General features: G+C 45.9%; 1 protein-coding gene across 4 annotated transcripts in view; it reads right to left on the bottom strand.

Annotated features, from left to right (window-relative positions):
- XRCC6 (X-ray repair cross complementing 6) overlaps positions 1 to 16,670 on the bottom strand; it is a 42,018-nt gene that overhangs the window by 4,276 nt on the left and 21,072 nt on the right. For all 4 annotated transcript variants that reach the window (XM_063807541.1, XM_016947224.3, XM_016947225.2 and 1 more), the window contains 5 exon segments: positions 12,732 to 12,918; positions 8,929 to 9,097; positions 5,875 to 6,036; positions 2,528 to 2,657; positions 1,233 to 1,333 (listed from right to left, as the gene is read on the bottom strand). In XM_063807541.1, coding sequence (XP_063663611.1) covers positions 1,233 to 1,333; positions 2,528 to 2,657; positions 5,875 to 6,036; positions 8,929 to 9,097; positions 12,732 to 12,918 — 749 coding nt within the window.

Genomic DNA, 16,670 nt, shown 5'->3' with positions numbered 1-16,670 from the left:
GTGGATCACTTGAGGTCAGGAATTTGACACCAGCCTGGCCAACATGGTGAAACCCAATCACTAATAAAAACACAAAATAGGCCGTGCGCAGCGCCTCCTGCTTGTAATCCCAGCACTTTGGGAGGCCAAGGCGGGCGGATCACAAGGTCAGGAGATCGAGACCATCCTAACCCAGTGAAACCCCGTCTCTACTAAAAATACAAAAAAATTAACCGGGCTTGGTGGCGGGCACCTGTGTCCTAAACTACCTTGCTAGGCACTAGGCCACCGACTTCCGAATTTGCCTAAGGCCTGAAAGGAGGAGATGGGCTGTTTAGCTCAAAACGTTTCTCTTTCGCCAGACACAGCTAAGCAGGCACCACAGTAACAATGGTCCAATAACTCTTCTGCTTTTAACACTGGGGATATTTTGTCTAAAATAGATCATTCTGAGACCAGCCGGGCCATCATGGCGAAATCCCGTCTCTACTAAAAATACAAAAATTAGCCGGGCGGGGACCAACTGCTCGGGAGTCTGAGACACGAGAATAGCTTGAACCTAGGAGGCAGACGTAAGCCACTACGCCCAGCCGCGAGTCGCTGGATTCTAAACCCAAATCCACCACTTATTTCCTCTTAAATTATTTAATTTTTTTTTGTTTTTGTTTTGTTTTTTGAGACAGCGTCTCGCTCTGTCACCAGGCTGGAGTGCAGTGGTGCAATCTCGGCTCACTGCAGCCTCTGCCTCCTGAGTTCAGCCGATCCTCCTGCCTCAGCCTCCCGAGTAGCTGGGACTACAGGCACACGCCACCACACCCAGCTAATTTTTTGTATTTTTAGTAGAGACAGAGTTTAGTAGAGACAGAGTAGAGACATGTTGGCCAGGATGGTCTCAATCTCTTGACCTCGTGATCCACCCGCCTCGGCCTCCCAAAGTGCTGGGATTACAGGCATGAGCCACCGTGCCCAGCCTCTTATATTATTTTTTAAATTTCACCAGCATGTAGTCACAGGGCGGCCTAGTGCAGAGGCAGGTCTCAGAAGCCTGACACTCTCCTCCTCTCACTATGGAACCAGCCACATCTGTTCCCTGGCTGTTTAAGCTGGTCTGGAAAAGCTTCCAAACAGAGGGGGTCTGGGGAATGAGGTTAAGTGTTTAGAGAGGACTGGGAAATGCACCCAAATTACTGGTGCAGAGTGGAACCAGTAAGAAAGCCTCCCATGAAAAGAACTACTCTATTCAACCTCCTTACATGTCAGGTCCACTGCTTGTTCCGGCTCCATCAAATCCAAGGCCAAGGCCTCCAGGTTCCTGAAGTGCTGCTGCAGCACGGGGTTCTCAAAGCTGTCACTTCTGTTAAAACAATAATGTAACTCAACTGAAACATGACAATTTAAACATTGAAAAAATTAGAATAAATAAAACCACCTGAGATACTACAGGTCCGGGGTGAGCTGAGAAAAACACCCCAAGTAAAACAGTTGAAGTCAGGTGCAGTAGCCCATGCCTGTAATCCCAGCACTTTGGTAGGCCAAGGTAGGCGGAATGCTTGAGTCTAGCAGTTCAAGACCAGCTTGGACAACATGGTGAGACCCTGTCTCTACAAAAAATTTAAAAATCAGCCAGGCATGTTGGTGCACGCCTGTGGTCCCAGCTACTCAGGAGGCATAGGCAGGAAGACTGCTTGAGTCCAGGAGATCGAGGCTGCAGTGAGCCATGATCGTGCCACGGTACTCCAGCCTGGATGGCAGAGCAAGACTTTGTCTCAAGTCAACTTAAAAAGCAAACCAGCCTGGGCACCCTGGCTCATGCCTGTAATCCAGCACTTTGAGAAGCTGAGGCAGGCGGATGGCTTGAGCTCAGGAGTTCCAGACCAGCCTGGGCAACATGGTGAAACTCCGTCCCTACAAAAAATACAAAAATTAGCCAGGTGTGGTGGTGCAAGGGTATGGTCCCAGCTACTCAGGAGTCTGAGGTGGGAGAATCACCTGAGCCCAGGGAGGTCAAGGCTGCAGTGAGCTACGGTAACACCACTGCAATCAAACCTGGGTGACAAGAGACCCTGTCTCAAAATAATAATAATAATAATAAATTTTTAAAAATGACGTGAAAAAAATTACGTTTAGTGTCCCATTATGCAGGCTCTGAGAGTTGGTCTATTATATATGTGAGAGGGAATGACTTGAATTACTTAATCATTCTTTTAAGCCTTTAACAATTTACACTAGATTTATTTACTTTTGCTCATTGTGGAATAACAAACACAATCAAGGAGAAGGGTGAATAAGAATCCTGCTATTTTTTCAAATTTGTTCAACCAACTAATCTGGCTAAGTACAGCACAACAGAGCAACCACAAAATCCCAGAGTCTCCAACATAATAAAAGGTTCCATTCTCTATATGGCTTTCAAAAAACTATTAATAACAAGTAGTAATCTGTCAGTTTGCTGAAAAGAGTAGTGCCATTCTCTTGGCCTATGCCCAAGCTGTTTCTAATAAGACTTTCAACTCAGGAGGCAGTTCCAGAAGGCCTGAGATTGACTCACCTGTATGTGAAGCGAAGCTTCTCAACAATAGCCTTCATCTTGCCCACCTGCTCTGGAGTTGCCATGATTTTTTCAGTAAAGGGCATCTTCCTTTTATCATCAGCAAAGGGTAAAAAGACCAGCTGGAAGCCTGAAGAAAGGAGATAAATTTTCTTTGATTTGACTTCAAGTGTTGCAGTCACTTGTTTCTCAGCTCCAAATTCTTCCTTTTATGTCCTGTGGTGCTGGGGCTGGGGCCCCGTAGGCCCCATTTCTTGAACTCCACCAGCTGGTTTTTGTTATCATCTGCCTAACAGACTCCCTCTGCAGTTTCCAGAAGACTGCAAGGGAGGAGGGGTGCCCCTTCCTGTATACAGTAGATCCCTTATCCCTGGGGAATATGTTTGAAGAACCCGGGAGGATACCTGAAACCTCGGACAGCACCAAACCTGACTGCCGTCAATTGAAACATGTTTCTGTCCATGTCATACGTTCATAAATTTAATATTTAATGTTTTTTTCCATCTTTTTTTTTTTTTTTGAGATGGAGTTTCACTCTTGTCGCCCAGGCTGGAGTACAGTGGCGCAATCTCGGCTCGCTGCAACCTCCGCCTCCCAGGTTCAAGCGGTTCTCCTGCCTCAGCCTCCTGAATAGCTGGGATTACAGGCGCCACCACGCCCGGCTAATTTTTGTACTTTTTGTAAAGATGGGGTTTCGCTTTGTTGGCCAGGCTGGTCTCAAACTCCTGACCTCAGGGGATCTGCCCACCTCGGCTTCCCAAAGTGCTGGGATTACAGGCGTGAGGTACCGCGCCCAGCCTTCATCTTTTTTTTTTTTTTTTTTGAGACAGGATCTTGCTATCACCCAGGCTGGAATGCAGTGGTGTGATCACAGCTTACTGTAGCCTCTACCTCTCCGGCTCAAGTAGCCTATCAAGTAGCTGGGACTACAAGTGAATGCCACCACACTTGGCTACTTTTTTGTATTTTTTTGCAGAGACAGAGTTTCACCATGTTGCTCAGGCTGGTCTCAAAACTCCTGGGCTCAGGCGATCCACCTGCCACAGCCTCCCAAAGTGCTAGGATTACAGGCATTAGCCACAGTGCCTGGCCTCCTTTTCTATTTTAACTAAGCACTTCTCATGTACTGTGGCAGTAACTTTTACAGTTTGAGGTGCAACAGGAAAACTAGCTTGGGCCGGACATGGTGGCTCACGTCGGTAAGCACAGCACTTTGGGAGGCTGAAGCAGGAGGATCACTTGAGCTCAGGAGTTCGAGACCAGCCTGGGCAACATAGTGAGACCTTGTCTCAATTTATGTAAAAAAAGAAGGGGGGGAAAAAAACTATTTTTTTTTTTTGAGACAGAGTCTCGCTCTGTCACCCAGGCTGGAGTGCAGTGGCGCAATCTCAGCTCACTAACTCCACCTCCCGGGTTCACACCATTCTCCTGCCTCAGCCTCCCAAGTAGCTGGGACTACAGGAGCCTGCCACCACACCTGGCTAATTTTGTATTTTTAGTAGAGACGGTTTCACCGTGTTAGCCAGGATGGTCTCAATCTCCTGACATCGTGATCCGCTGCCTTGGCCTCCCAAAGTGCTGGGATTACAGGCGTGAGCCACCACACCTGGCCACTAAGATGAATTTTTTTCCTTCTTAACAATTTTGTGGATAGAAGATTCCTTCTTACCATGTATCTTAGCAACCTCAGCATAAAAAAAAAAAAAAACTAAAATGAATTTTTTCCCTTCTTAACAATTTTGTGGTTCGAAGATTCCTTCTTACCATATATCTTAGCAACCTTAGCATATATTTTTTTCCTCCTTAAAGTCAAGAACTCTCACCTTTTCATTTAAAGGAAGCACTTTATGACTTTCTCTTTAGTATATCCAAACTGCCAGCACCACTACACTTGTGCTTTGGGGCCGTTATTAAATAAGGGTGACCTGAACACAAGCACCGCAATACTGATTACCTTGACAGTCAATCTGATAACCAAGACAGCTACTAAGTGACTAACTGGTGGGTAGCATTTACAGTGTGGAGATGCTGAACAAACAGATGATTCCTGCCCCAGGTGGGATTGTGTTTTTAAGTTATTTCTAGAATTTTCCATTTAAAATTTTTGGACCATGGTTGACTATGGGTAACTGAAACTGCAGAAAGCAAAACTGTGGTTGTGGCCCTCCTGTATTTCTGTTCCTACCTGTATTGCCCCAGCAAAGACCCTTTACCTGGCGGCAGTTGGTTCCAGTCTCCAGCTTTTTTGATACATCCAGAGCCAGCTGGACAGTGCCTCCTCCCTAGAGGGCTAAGTCCCAGCTCCACGGGGGCCTTCTCTGAGCTTCACCCTCGCCCCTTTTTTCCTTACCCTCTACCACGTGATAAATAAAAGGAAACAGGTAAGAGTTATCAGGCTGATTTTAGTTCAGTTACTGGCTGGTTCTGGAAGGACTAAAAAATCTACGCCCTGTAACTAACTGCTGCTACCAGGTGAAAGCCTTTGCTGACAATGCTGACCACACTGAGCAAACAGGAAGAAGCAAATCCCTCACCTCTCCTCTGCCCTTTGGTCTCCCTCTAGCACCCACTATAGACACAGCCTGAGAGCCAGCTGTGAAAGATGAAATTAGGTTTGGATCATTTCAGCCTCAGCAGTGCAGAGCATAAAAGGGTGAATTTGGAGCTAAGATACAATAGCTTAGTAACTGAGCACTCCTGAGCATGCTGAGGATCAAAGTTAAAACTACAGTAACTCATCTCAAATGTAAAACCACCCTGAGGGAAAGGTGCTCCAGAACGCCCATCTTTGTAGCTAAGGAATATTAAACAGAAAGGTTAAATTACTTGCCCACGTTGACCAGCTAACAAGCAGCAGAGATGGGCCCAAAACAAAAGCAAGCAAGCTTCCAGACACATAAGCACAAGATAAAGTCAAATCTGACTTTAAAATCCATGGTCTTTCCGCTATACCTCACTATCTTGGCAAACCCCATGGTTGGTTTGTATAGGAACTAAACCAAACATTAGACATTACAAGGGTGCCAAACAATGGCTTTGGAAAGAAAGGTGTCGGCAGTGAGGTCCCAAGAACTTGTGTCAGTAATCTGCAAACAGTCCCCTAGGCAGACATTTCTCTATCCTAGCTGCAGATCAGCCTTGTACGGCTGCGCATGCTGTGCACCCCATCACCATATTTAGTGGCCTTACCTGGCTGTGCACTAAATTCACCCAAGAAAGCTTAAAAATAGACATTTTTAAGCCCCATTCCCAGAGACTATGATTCAGTAGGTCTGCATTAGGAGTCCATGGATGATTCCAAAGTATGGGCAAGGTTCAGAAGCCCTGGAAATATCTCTGCCACATACCTGGAGGAGTCACCTGAATTTTCTGGTCATCCAACTCTTCTTCCTGTGGCACCAAAGCCACAAAATAAGGAGGGATGTTCCTGCGGGGTGTGTATCTGCACAATGCTGCAACCTCCTTCTCCAGACACTTGATGAGCAGAGCACTGAACAGGGTTGAGCTCCCTAGAAAACAAAAAGCCCAGTGACTAGCCTCCTAAAAAGGTTTCCTCCTTTCTTCTCTTTTAGCCCTAAAGTTTCTCTTCCATTTTCTTTAAAGGGCTTATTTTAATTTTATTATTTATTTATTTGAGACGGGGTCTCGCTCTGTCACCCAGGATAGAGTGCAGTGCTGCAATCACAACTCACTGCAGCCTTGATCTCCCAAGCTCAAGCAATCTTCCCACTTCTGCTTCCTGAATAGCTGGGACTACAGTCACACACCACCACACCCAGCTAGTTTTAAGATTTTTTGTAGAGACAAAGTCTCTCTAAGTCACCCACGCTGGTCTCCAACTCCTAGGCTCAACTGATCCTCCAGCCTCAGCCTCCCAAAGTGTTGGGATTACAGGCATGAGCCACCGCACCAAGCCTTTAAAGGGCTTATAATATCTCAACAGATAAGGGTTGGAGGACCCCACAGCAGAGACACAGAAAGGAAAATTTAAAAAGGAATAAGAGGTTTAGAAGCCCCAAACATTCCACTTAAGAAAGTGAATTATGGCCGGGCATGGTGGCTCACGCCTGTAATCCCAGCACTTTGGGAGGCACAGGCGGGCGGATCACAAGGTCAGGAGTTCGAGACCAACCTGGCCAGTATGGTAAAACCCCGTCTCTACTAAAAATACAAAAATTAGCTGGGCATGGTAGTGCGTGCCTGTAGTCACAGCTACTTGGGAGGCTGAGGCAGAAGAATCGCTTGAATTCAGGAGGCGGAGCTTGCAGAGAGCAGAGACATTGCCACTGCATTCCAGCCTGGGCGACAGAGTGAGACTCTGTTTCAAAACAAACAAACAGAAAGTGAATTATTGGCCAGGTGAGGTGGCTCACGCTTACAGTCCTAGCACTCTGGGAGGCCAAGACAGGTAGATTGCTTAAGCCCAGGAGTTTGAGACCAGCCTGCCCAACATAGCAAAACCCTGTCTCTACTAACATTACAAAAGATTAGCTGGACGTGGTGGTGTGGACCTGTAGTCCCAGTTGCTCGAGAGGCTGAGGTGGGAAATCACCTGAGCCTGGGAGCTTGAGACTGCAGTGAGCCAAGATGGTGCCAGTGGACTCCAGCCTGGGTGACAGAGTGAGACACTGTCTCCAAAAAAAAAAAAAAAAAAGCAAATTATTAATGTCAGTTCACTTTTACTGACGCTAGGTTAATGACATGACCCCAGTTACTAATGAAAACCAATCAAGTCAAATCTGGGGTGTTCATGAGCCATAGCACAAAAGAAGATAGGGTCTAGACTGCACAAATAAACACAACGGCAAGGTTCACATCCTCTTTAATTTCCAACACTGGAGAAAAAGCTGTGGACTTATTTTGGTTTTGTTTGCTTTTTGCTATCTGATGCTTCAAAGAATTACATGGGAAATTGTTTTTAAAAAGCTAAATTCCAGGCTGGACATGGTGGCTCACGCCTGTAATCTCAGCACTTTGGGAGGCCAAGGCGGGTGGATCACCTAAGGTCAGGAGTTCGAGACAAGCCTGGCCAACATGGTGAAACCCCATCTCTACTAAAAATACAGAATTTAGCCGGGCGTGGTGGCGTGCACCTGTAATCCCAGCTACTTGGGAGGCTCAGGCAGGAGACTCGCTTGAACCCAGGGGATGGAGATTGCAGTGAGCCGAGATTGCGCCACTTAACTCCAGCCTAGGCGACAACAAAAAAATGAATAAAAATATAAATAAGGCCAGGTGCAGTGGCTCACGAGGTCAGGAGTTCGAGACCAGACTGGCCAAAATGGCGAAACCTCGTCTCTACTAAAAATACAAAAATTAGCTAGACGTGGTAGCAGGTGCCTGTAATTCCAGCTACTCCAGAGGCTGAGGAAGGAGAATCGTTTGAACCAGGGAGGCGGAGGTTGCAGTGAGCCGAGATTGCACCATTACACTCCAGCCTGGGTGACAGGGTGAGACACTGTCTCAAAAAAAAAAATTTAATTAAAAAAAAATATATATATAAAGCTAAATTCCACAGTCCTCACCCGGGAGGCGGATGTTGCAGTGAGCTGAAACTGCACCACTGCACTCCAGCCTGGGTGACAAGAGTAAAACTCCATCTCCAAAAAAAAAAAAAAAAGAAATCTGTTTAACTTTCTTCATTCCCACATTTCCAAAATTTGAGCTTGAAACACTTTTGTTTTTTTTGAGACAGAGTCTCACTCTATGGCCCAGGCTGGAGTGCAGTGGTGTGATCTCAGCTCACTGCAACCTCTGTCTCCCAGGTTCAAGCGATTTTCATGCGTCAGCCTCCCAGGTAGCTGGGATCACAGGCGCAAGCCACCAGGCCTGGCTAAATTTTGTATTTTTAGTAGAGACGAGGTTTCACCATGTTGACCAGGCTCGTCCTGACCTCAGGTGACCCATCCGCCTCAGCCTCCCAAAGTGCTAGGATTACAGGCATGAGCCACTGCACCAGGCAGAGCTTGAAACACTTTCTTTTTTTTTTTTTTTGAGACGGAGTCTTGCTCTTTCGCCCAGGCTGGAGTGCAGTGGCCCGATCTCAGCTCACTGCAAGCTCCGCCTCCTGGGTTCACGCCATTCTCCTGCCTCAGCCTCCCGAGTAGCTGGGACTACAGGCGCCCGCCACCACGCCCGGCTAATTTTTTCTATTTTTAATAGAGACGGGGTTTCACCATGTTAGCTAGGATGGTCTCGATCTCCTGACCTCGTGATCCGCCCGCCTCGGCCTCCCAAAGTGCTGGGATTACAGGCGTGAGCCACCGCGCCCGGCCGAAACACTTTCAACATACTCCATTAACATCTCCTGTACAGTGTCCAAGCAGTGCCCATTTACAAAGCGCTGCTCCGTAAACTGCACTGTGTGTTAGAGTCACTCATCCATGGTCCACGCTACTTACCAATCACCAGCGACTCCTCTGGGTACACGAACAGGGAGGGCCTCAGGTAATGGTGTTTCTTCAGCAGTACCAACGGCTTGAAACCCATGAGCATCAAACCCGGATCATCAAACCGTTTTAGCTCTTCTGTTTCCTCTTTCTCCAGTATAATCTGACGACTCCCATAGATCTGAAGGAGAAGAACAACAAGGATCAAATGGGAAGGCTACGAGGAGATGCAAAATAACTCGAAGATGCTGACACTAGCAAGTTAAAATCAGCTCTCTGCTAAGGAGCAGGAAGATGGCTCACCTGGGGCATCCTCCTTCTCCAACAGGGAATTAACATTTATTGAGTGACTGCAGGTACTTTACACCAACTACTTTATCTTCTGTAACAATCCCAAGAGGTAGATGTTCAAACTGTTTTAGAGTGGGATTGTGCTTATGAATAGCCACTGCACTCCAACCTGGGCAACACAGTGAGATCCTCTTTGCAAAAACAATAAAAATAGGCTAGGTGCAGTGCCTCATGCCTGTAATCCCAGCACTTTGAGAGCTGAGGCAAGACTGCTTGAGCCCAGGAGTTCAAGACCAGCCTGGACAACATGGCAAGACCCTATCTGTATAAAAAAATTAAAAATTAGCTCGGTATAGTGGTACACACCTGTGGTCCCAGCTACTTGGGAGGCTGAGACTGGAGGATCGCTTGAGCCCAGGAGTTCGAGGATGCAGTGTGCTAAGATGGCGCCACTGCACTGCAACCTGGGTACCAGAGCAACTCTATCCCCCCAACCCAAAAAAAGAAAAAAAAAAAAATGTACTGACCTGTCAGCACCATCCCTGACACACAAAGCATGCTTAAACCATATCTATTTATTATTATTTATTATTTGAGATGCAGTCTGTCACACTGTCACTGGCGTGCAGTGGCGCAATCTCGGCTCACGGCAACCTCCCAGGTTCAAGTGATTCTCCTGCATCAGCCTCCTGACTAGCTGGGATTACAGGTGTGAGCCACTGTGCCCAGCCCAAACCATATCTATTTATTTATTTTTTTTTTTATTTTTTTTTTTTTTTGAGACAGTCTCGCTGTCACTCAGGCAGCGATCTCGGCTCACTGCAGGCTCCACCCCCCGGGGTTCACGCCATTCTCCTGCCTCAGCCTCCCGAGTAGCTGGGACTATAGGTGCCCGCCACCACACCTGGCTAATTTTTTTGTATTTTTAGTAGACATGGGGTTTCACTGTGTTAGCCGGGATGGTCTCGATCTCCTGACCTCGTGATCCGCCCGCCTCAGCCTCCCAAAGTGCTGGGATTACAGGCGTGAGCCACCGCACCCGGCCACCATATCTATTTATTAAATGAGAGGACCTATGTCAGGTACTGTGCTAGGTCTCAATGTGAGAGGCAGAGACACACACATATAAGTACTACTTCCAAGGCAGGGCACATTGACTCATGCCTGTAATCCCAATACTTTGCAAGGCCAAGGTGGCTGGATCGTTTGAGCCCAGGAATTCGAGACCAGCCTGGGTAACATAGTGAGATCCTGTCTCTATGAAAAAAAAAAAAAAATACAAAAAATTAGCCAGGCGTGGTGGCATGAGCCTGTAGTCCCAGCTACCCAGGTGGCTGAGGTGGGAGGATCAACTGAACCCAAGAGGTTGAAGCTACAGTCAACCATGATGGTGCTACTGCAAAGATTATTTGTATTGTTTGGAGAGAGATATATATATACACACACACATACATACATACATATATATATATATATATATATATATATATACATATTTTTTTTTTGTACTCTCTTCCCCAGGCTGTGCACCACCACGCCTGGCTAATTTTTAGTTTTTTAGTAGAGACAGGGTCTCACTATGATGCCCAGGCTGATCTCAAACTCCTGGGTTCAAGTGATCCTCCTGTTTCAGCCTCCAAAAGTGCATGAGCCACCATACCCAATGATGTTTGCATTTGATCCTGGATATGTGACTAATAACAGCTTAGTAGCAGATTCAAATTTGGGTTTTATGAACAAAAGAACTCTCAAGGTTTTTTCAAACATACTGGACCAAGAAAGAAACTCAGTGACCAGAGAGCTTACTGCCTATAAATAAATCAATATAAAAAATTAGTTACTTCCAAAATGGAAAAGAAAATTCCTTATCTTTTTCTCCTTCAAAGAGTAGGGCAAAACTCTCTGGCTTGAATCAAAATAATATTTTAGTCATCCTTATAGGCCCTAAACTTATGTAAAATCTCAGATTCTTCCACATTTTGCATATAGGAAGCATGACTCATTCAATTTTAATTTTTGATGTTAAATCCCTCTATAGACTGAGCAAAGGTAAGAGGATGAGAAAAGACAATGTTCTGCGTCCTCCACCTGTCTTTCAGATGCAGAAAGGGAGATGTATGTCATCCCAAGGCACAGGAAAAATATCACTAGCAAAAATAAATTCTCTCCCTAAAAAAATGAGTTCACTTCATACTTCATACTTTTCCTAACTCCTTATCTCCCTAATTAACTATAAAGTATTTTCTGCTATTGTACCTGAGCAAGACTGTTAGACTGACAGCAGCATGTACTGAGTGATGAAGGGGTGAGGTTTTCACTGACATCTCTTTCAGACACTGGCCCAGTTTAACTTTCTAGCTATCAAAATATCACTGATCCAGATACCACAGTCCCAAAGAGTTAAGTCTTTGTGGTTTAACAGGTTAGCAAGAAAGGTGCACATGGCTCGTCCAAGTGTGGTGGTGTTTACAACTAATTGATCACAACCAGTTACAGATTTCTTTGTTCCTTTTCCATTCCCACTGCTTCACTTGACTAGCGGAAAGAAAAGAAACAGAAGAGAGGAGGGGAGGGGAGGGGAGGGGAGGGAGTCGGAGAGAGAAAAAAGAAAAGGAAAGGGAAGGAGAAGGAAAGGAAAGATGCACATATGAAAGTTATTTAACTGGTCAGCCTGATCAATGTCTCTCCTCCTTGTTAACTCTTCAGTTGGAGAAAATTCAGTAAGAAAGCATCTTGGGTTAGGTGTGGTGGTTCACACCTATAATCCCAGCACTTTAGGAGGCTGAAGCAGGAGTACTGCTTGAGCCTAGGAGTTCGAGGCCAGCCTGAGCAACACAGTGAGACCTCATTTCTATTAAACAAAACAAAACAAAACGAAACAAAAAAACACTGGGCACAGTGGCCAATGTCTGTAATCCCAGCACCCCAGCACTTCGGGAAGCCAAAGCAGGAGGATTACTTAAGACCAGGAGTTTGACACCAGCCCAGGCAACATAGCTAGACACCGTCTCTTTTTTTTTTTTTGGAGACGGAGTTACACTCTTGTTGCCCAGGCTGGAGCGCAATGGCATGATCTCGGCTCACCGCAACCTCTGCCTCCCACGTTCAAGTGATTCTCCTGCCTCAGCCTCCTGAGTAGCTGGGATTACAGGCATGCACCACCATGCCCAGCTCATTTTGTATTTTTAGTAGAGATGGGGTTTCTCCATGTTGGTCAGGCTGGTCTTGAACTCCTGACCTTGGTAATCCACCCGCCTCGGCCTCCCAAAGTGCTGGGATTACAGGCATGAGCCACTGTGCCCAGTCGATCCAGTCTCTTAAAAAATAAATAAATAAATAAATTAGCTGGGTGTGATGTCACATGCCTGTGATCCCAGCTACTTGGGAGGCTGAGACAGAAGGATCGCTTGAGTCCAGGAGGTCAAGGCTGTAGCGAGTCATGTTCGCCCCACTGCACTCCAGCCTGGGCGACACAATGAGACCCTGTCTCAAAAACAACAACAACAAAAGGCATCTCTACCTACCTGAGACCTCTTGGTATCGCTAGGCAGAAGCAAACCGCCTGTACTTGTATTAAAGGTCCGGGTCTTGGTTTTCACTGGTTCATTTGTTTCCCGATAGAGCTTTATTGGAGGAGGCTTGAGAGCCTTCTGGACCAGATTATAAATGCCCACAGAGATCACTATATCTTTGTTGAGCTTCAGCTTTAACCTGAGGGAGTGAAAAATGAAAGAGCATGAACTGAAAAACTGCACTTTTCTATCTAAAATTCCCTCATAACACCAAAGCTTCACTGTTTTATTCTCTCCAATAATCCTAAGCAAGCTCTCAAAATATTAATATGCTTTTTAATAATACAATCGAATTTGCTATACCACCTCAGAATCTGTACCACAATATATTAACTACTTAAAATAATGATAAAGAACGTACTACAGCTTGCGTATCCCTTTGCAAAATGCTTGCTTAGGACCAGAAATGTTTCAGATTTCAGGTTTTTTTTGGAATATTTGCATTTTATAGTACTTACTGGTTGAATATTCCCAACCCAAAAATCTAACAACCCATAATGCTCCAATAAGCACTTCCTTTGAACATTAGGTCGGTGCTCAAAAAAGTTTCAGACTGTAGAGCATTTCTAATTCTGGATTTTCAGATTAGAAACACTCAACCCGTATAATAAAATGATAGTTTGTATTAAGCACAGCACTATATCAATCACCTCACAGCTATTCTCTCATTTAATCATCATAATAACCCTGTAAGTACTGTACTAGTTGTCTTGTCTCTGCTTTTTTTTTTTTCGAGACAGAGTCTCACACTATTGGTTGGGCTGGAGTGCAGTCGTGTGATCTCGGCTCACTGCAACCTCCACCTCCCGGGTTCAAGCGATTCTCCTGCCTCAGCCTCCCAAGTGGCTGGGATTACAGGCACCTGCCACGACACCCAGCTAATTTCTTTTTATTTTAGTACAGACGGTGTTTCACCATGTTGGCCAGGCTGGTCTTGAACTCCTGACCTCGTGATTCACCCGCACTGGCCTCCCAAAGTGCTGGGATTACAGGTGTGAGCTACCATGTTTGGCCTTGTCTCTGTTTTTCTAGGATCCCTTCCTCCTGCTTTGAAGAATAAAGACCCATCATGCCGGGTGCGGTGGCTTAGGCCTGTAATCCTAGGTCAGGAGCTCGAGACCAGCTTGGCCAACATGGTGAAACCCCATCCCTACTAAAAATACAAAAATTAGCCAGGCATGGTGGCGCACGCACAGTCTATAATCCCAGCTACTCGGGAGGCTGAGGCAGGAGAATCGCTTGAACCAGGGAGTTGGAGGTTGCAGTGAGCCAAGATCGTGCCACCGCACTCCACCTAGCGACAGAGCGAGACTCTATCTCAAAAAAAAAAAAAGAAGAAGAAAGAATAAAGCCCCATCAAAATAAGGGTTACTTAACAAAACAAAACAAAAAAACACCCCAATTTTTCTTTGGGAATTATCCTTCCCCCACTACAGTTTTGGGAGAATGTTAGTCAAAGTCAAGTTGCTGTGCCTTCTTCTGGCCAAGTGGTGGGCATATCTGACCCTGGAGAAGGCCATAGGACGTTCTCATCTGAGAGTCGGGGTCTCTGAGCAGTGGCCATGAAAGGATATGATTGCAGAGGATACTTTCTTCTCATAATGGCACCCTAAAGACACTGTCATTAGTTCCTGCTATGTAGATTCCTAGAACTAATTATTTGACTCATACGCTGAAATTAGTCAAGGTCAGCCTTTTTTGTTTTTTGTTTTTGTTTTTTTTTAAGATGGAGTTTCGCTCTTGTTGCCCAGGCTGGAGTGCAATGGCACGATCTCCACACTGCAACCTCCACCTCCCGGGTTCAAGTGATTCTCCTGCCTCAGCCTCCCGAGTAGCTGGGATTACAGGCACCCACCACCACACCAGGCTAATTTTGTATTTTTTAGTAGAGACAGGCTTTCTCCATATTGGTCAGGCTGGTCTCAAACTCCTGACCTCAGGTGATCCGCCCGCCTCGGCCTCCCAAAGTGCTGGGATTACAGGTGTGAGCCACAGCCCCCAGCTCAAGGTCAGTTTTTATTGCTTGCCACTCAAGAACCTTATTATTGACCTTCTATAAGTGAGGGCTCAGAGAAGTTACATGACTTGCCCAAGGACACACAATAAAAATCCATATTCAAACTCAAGTATCCCTGTTTCAAAGCTCATGTACTTTTCCATCATGACATATTACTCCAGAGCACTTATACCAACAGCTTAAGCAGTCTATAATCCCTCTTGAAAATGTGTTCTGCAGGCCGGGTGCAGTGGCTCATGCCTGTAATCCTAGCACTTTGGGAGGCTGAGGCGGGCGGATTGCCTGAGCTCAGGAGTTTGAGACCAGCCTGGGCAACACGGTGAAACCCCATCTCTACTAAAATACAAAAAAATATTAGCCAGGCGTGGCGGCGTGCATCTGCAGTCCCAGTTTCTATGGAGGCTGAGGCAGGAGAATTGTTTGAACCCAGGAGGCAGAGGTTGCAGTGAGGCAAGATCGTGCCACTGCACTCCAGCCTGGGATGACAGACCAAGACTCCATCTCCAAAAAAAGAAAATGTGTTCTGCAATAATAACAATGTACACATATATTTACAATATGCAAAAAATTCTTATATTATGGGGGAAAAAAAGAACGTAAAATAACCCATGATACACATTCTTCTCAAGCACATAGAACATTCTCTAGGAGAGACCATATGTTGGGCCACAAAACAAGTCTCAGTACATGGAAAAAGGTTGAAATCCCATAAAGTATGTTCCTTAACCACAATGGAGCTAAGTTAGAGGTCCACAACAGAAAGAAATGTGGGAAAACCTGAAATTTTTGAAAATTAAACAATACACTTATAAAAAACCCAAGAAGAAATCACGAGGAAAACATTTTTCTTTTTTTTTTTGGAGACAGGGTCTTGCTCTGTCACCCAGGCTGGAGTGCAGTGGCGCCATCTTGGCTCACTGCAACCTCCGCCTCCCGGGTTCAAGAGATTCTCCTGCCTCAGCCTCCCAAGTAGCTGGGACTACAAGCACATGCCACTGCACCCAGCTAATTTTTTTTTTTTTTTTGAGATGGAGTCTCACTCTGTCGCCTAGGGTGGAGTGCAGTGGCGCAATCTCAGCTCACTGCAACCTCTGCCTCCCGAGTTCAAGTGATTCTCCTGCCTCAGCCTCCTGAGTAGCTGGGATTACAGGTGCCCACCACCACGCCTGGCTAATTTTTGTATTTTTAGTAGAGACGGTGCTTCGCCATGTTGGCCAGCCTGGTCTCGCACTACTGACCTCAGGTGATCCACCCGTCTCGGCCTCCCAAAGTGCTGGGATTACAGGCATGAGCCAGCGCGCCCAGCCAGAAAATTTAAAATTATTTTGAACTGCATGAAAGTAAAAACACAATATATCAAAATGTATACGATGCAGCTAAAGCCACACTCAGAGACAAATTTACAGCTTTAACACTTTTTTGTTTTCTTTTGTTTTTGAGATGGCTCTGTCGCCTAAGCTGGAGTTTTGAGAGGCTCTGTCGCCTAAGCTGGAGTGCAGTGGTGTGATCTCGGCTCACTGCAACCTCCGCCTCCCGGGTTCAAGTGATTCTCCTGCCTCAGTCACCTGAGTAGCTGGGACTACAGGCGCCCACCACCAAGCCTGGCTAATTTTTGTATTTTTAGTAGAGACGGGGTTTCACCATGTTGGTGTGGCTGGTCTCGAACTCCTGACCTCATGATCCACCCGCCTTGGCCTCCCAAAGTGCTGGGATTACAGGCGTGAGCCACCGCACCCGGCCAGCTATAACACTTTTATCAGAAAAGAACAGTCTCCAATAACCAAATCTTCACTGTTGTGGAAAACCTAGCAGTATTTAAAGAAAAGAACATGTTTAGACAAGTGTCTGTATAGTTCGAAGATATACAGGTTCAC

The sequence above is a fragment of the Pan troglodytes genome, chromosome 23 (assembly GCF_028858775.2).
Source record: "Pan troglodytes isolate AG18354 chromosome 23, NHGRI_mPanTro3-v2.0_pri, whole genome shotgun sequence".
Taxonomy (NCBI): domain Eukaryota; kingdom Metazoa; phylum Chordata; class Mammalia; order Primates; family Hominidae; genus Pan; species Pan troglodytes.
The sequence above is the reverse complement of the archived record's forward strand: the minus strand, read 5'-3'. Positions and strand labels throughout refer to the sequence as shown.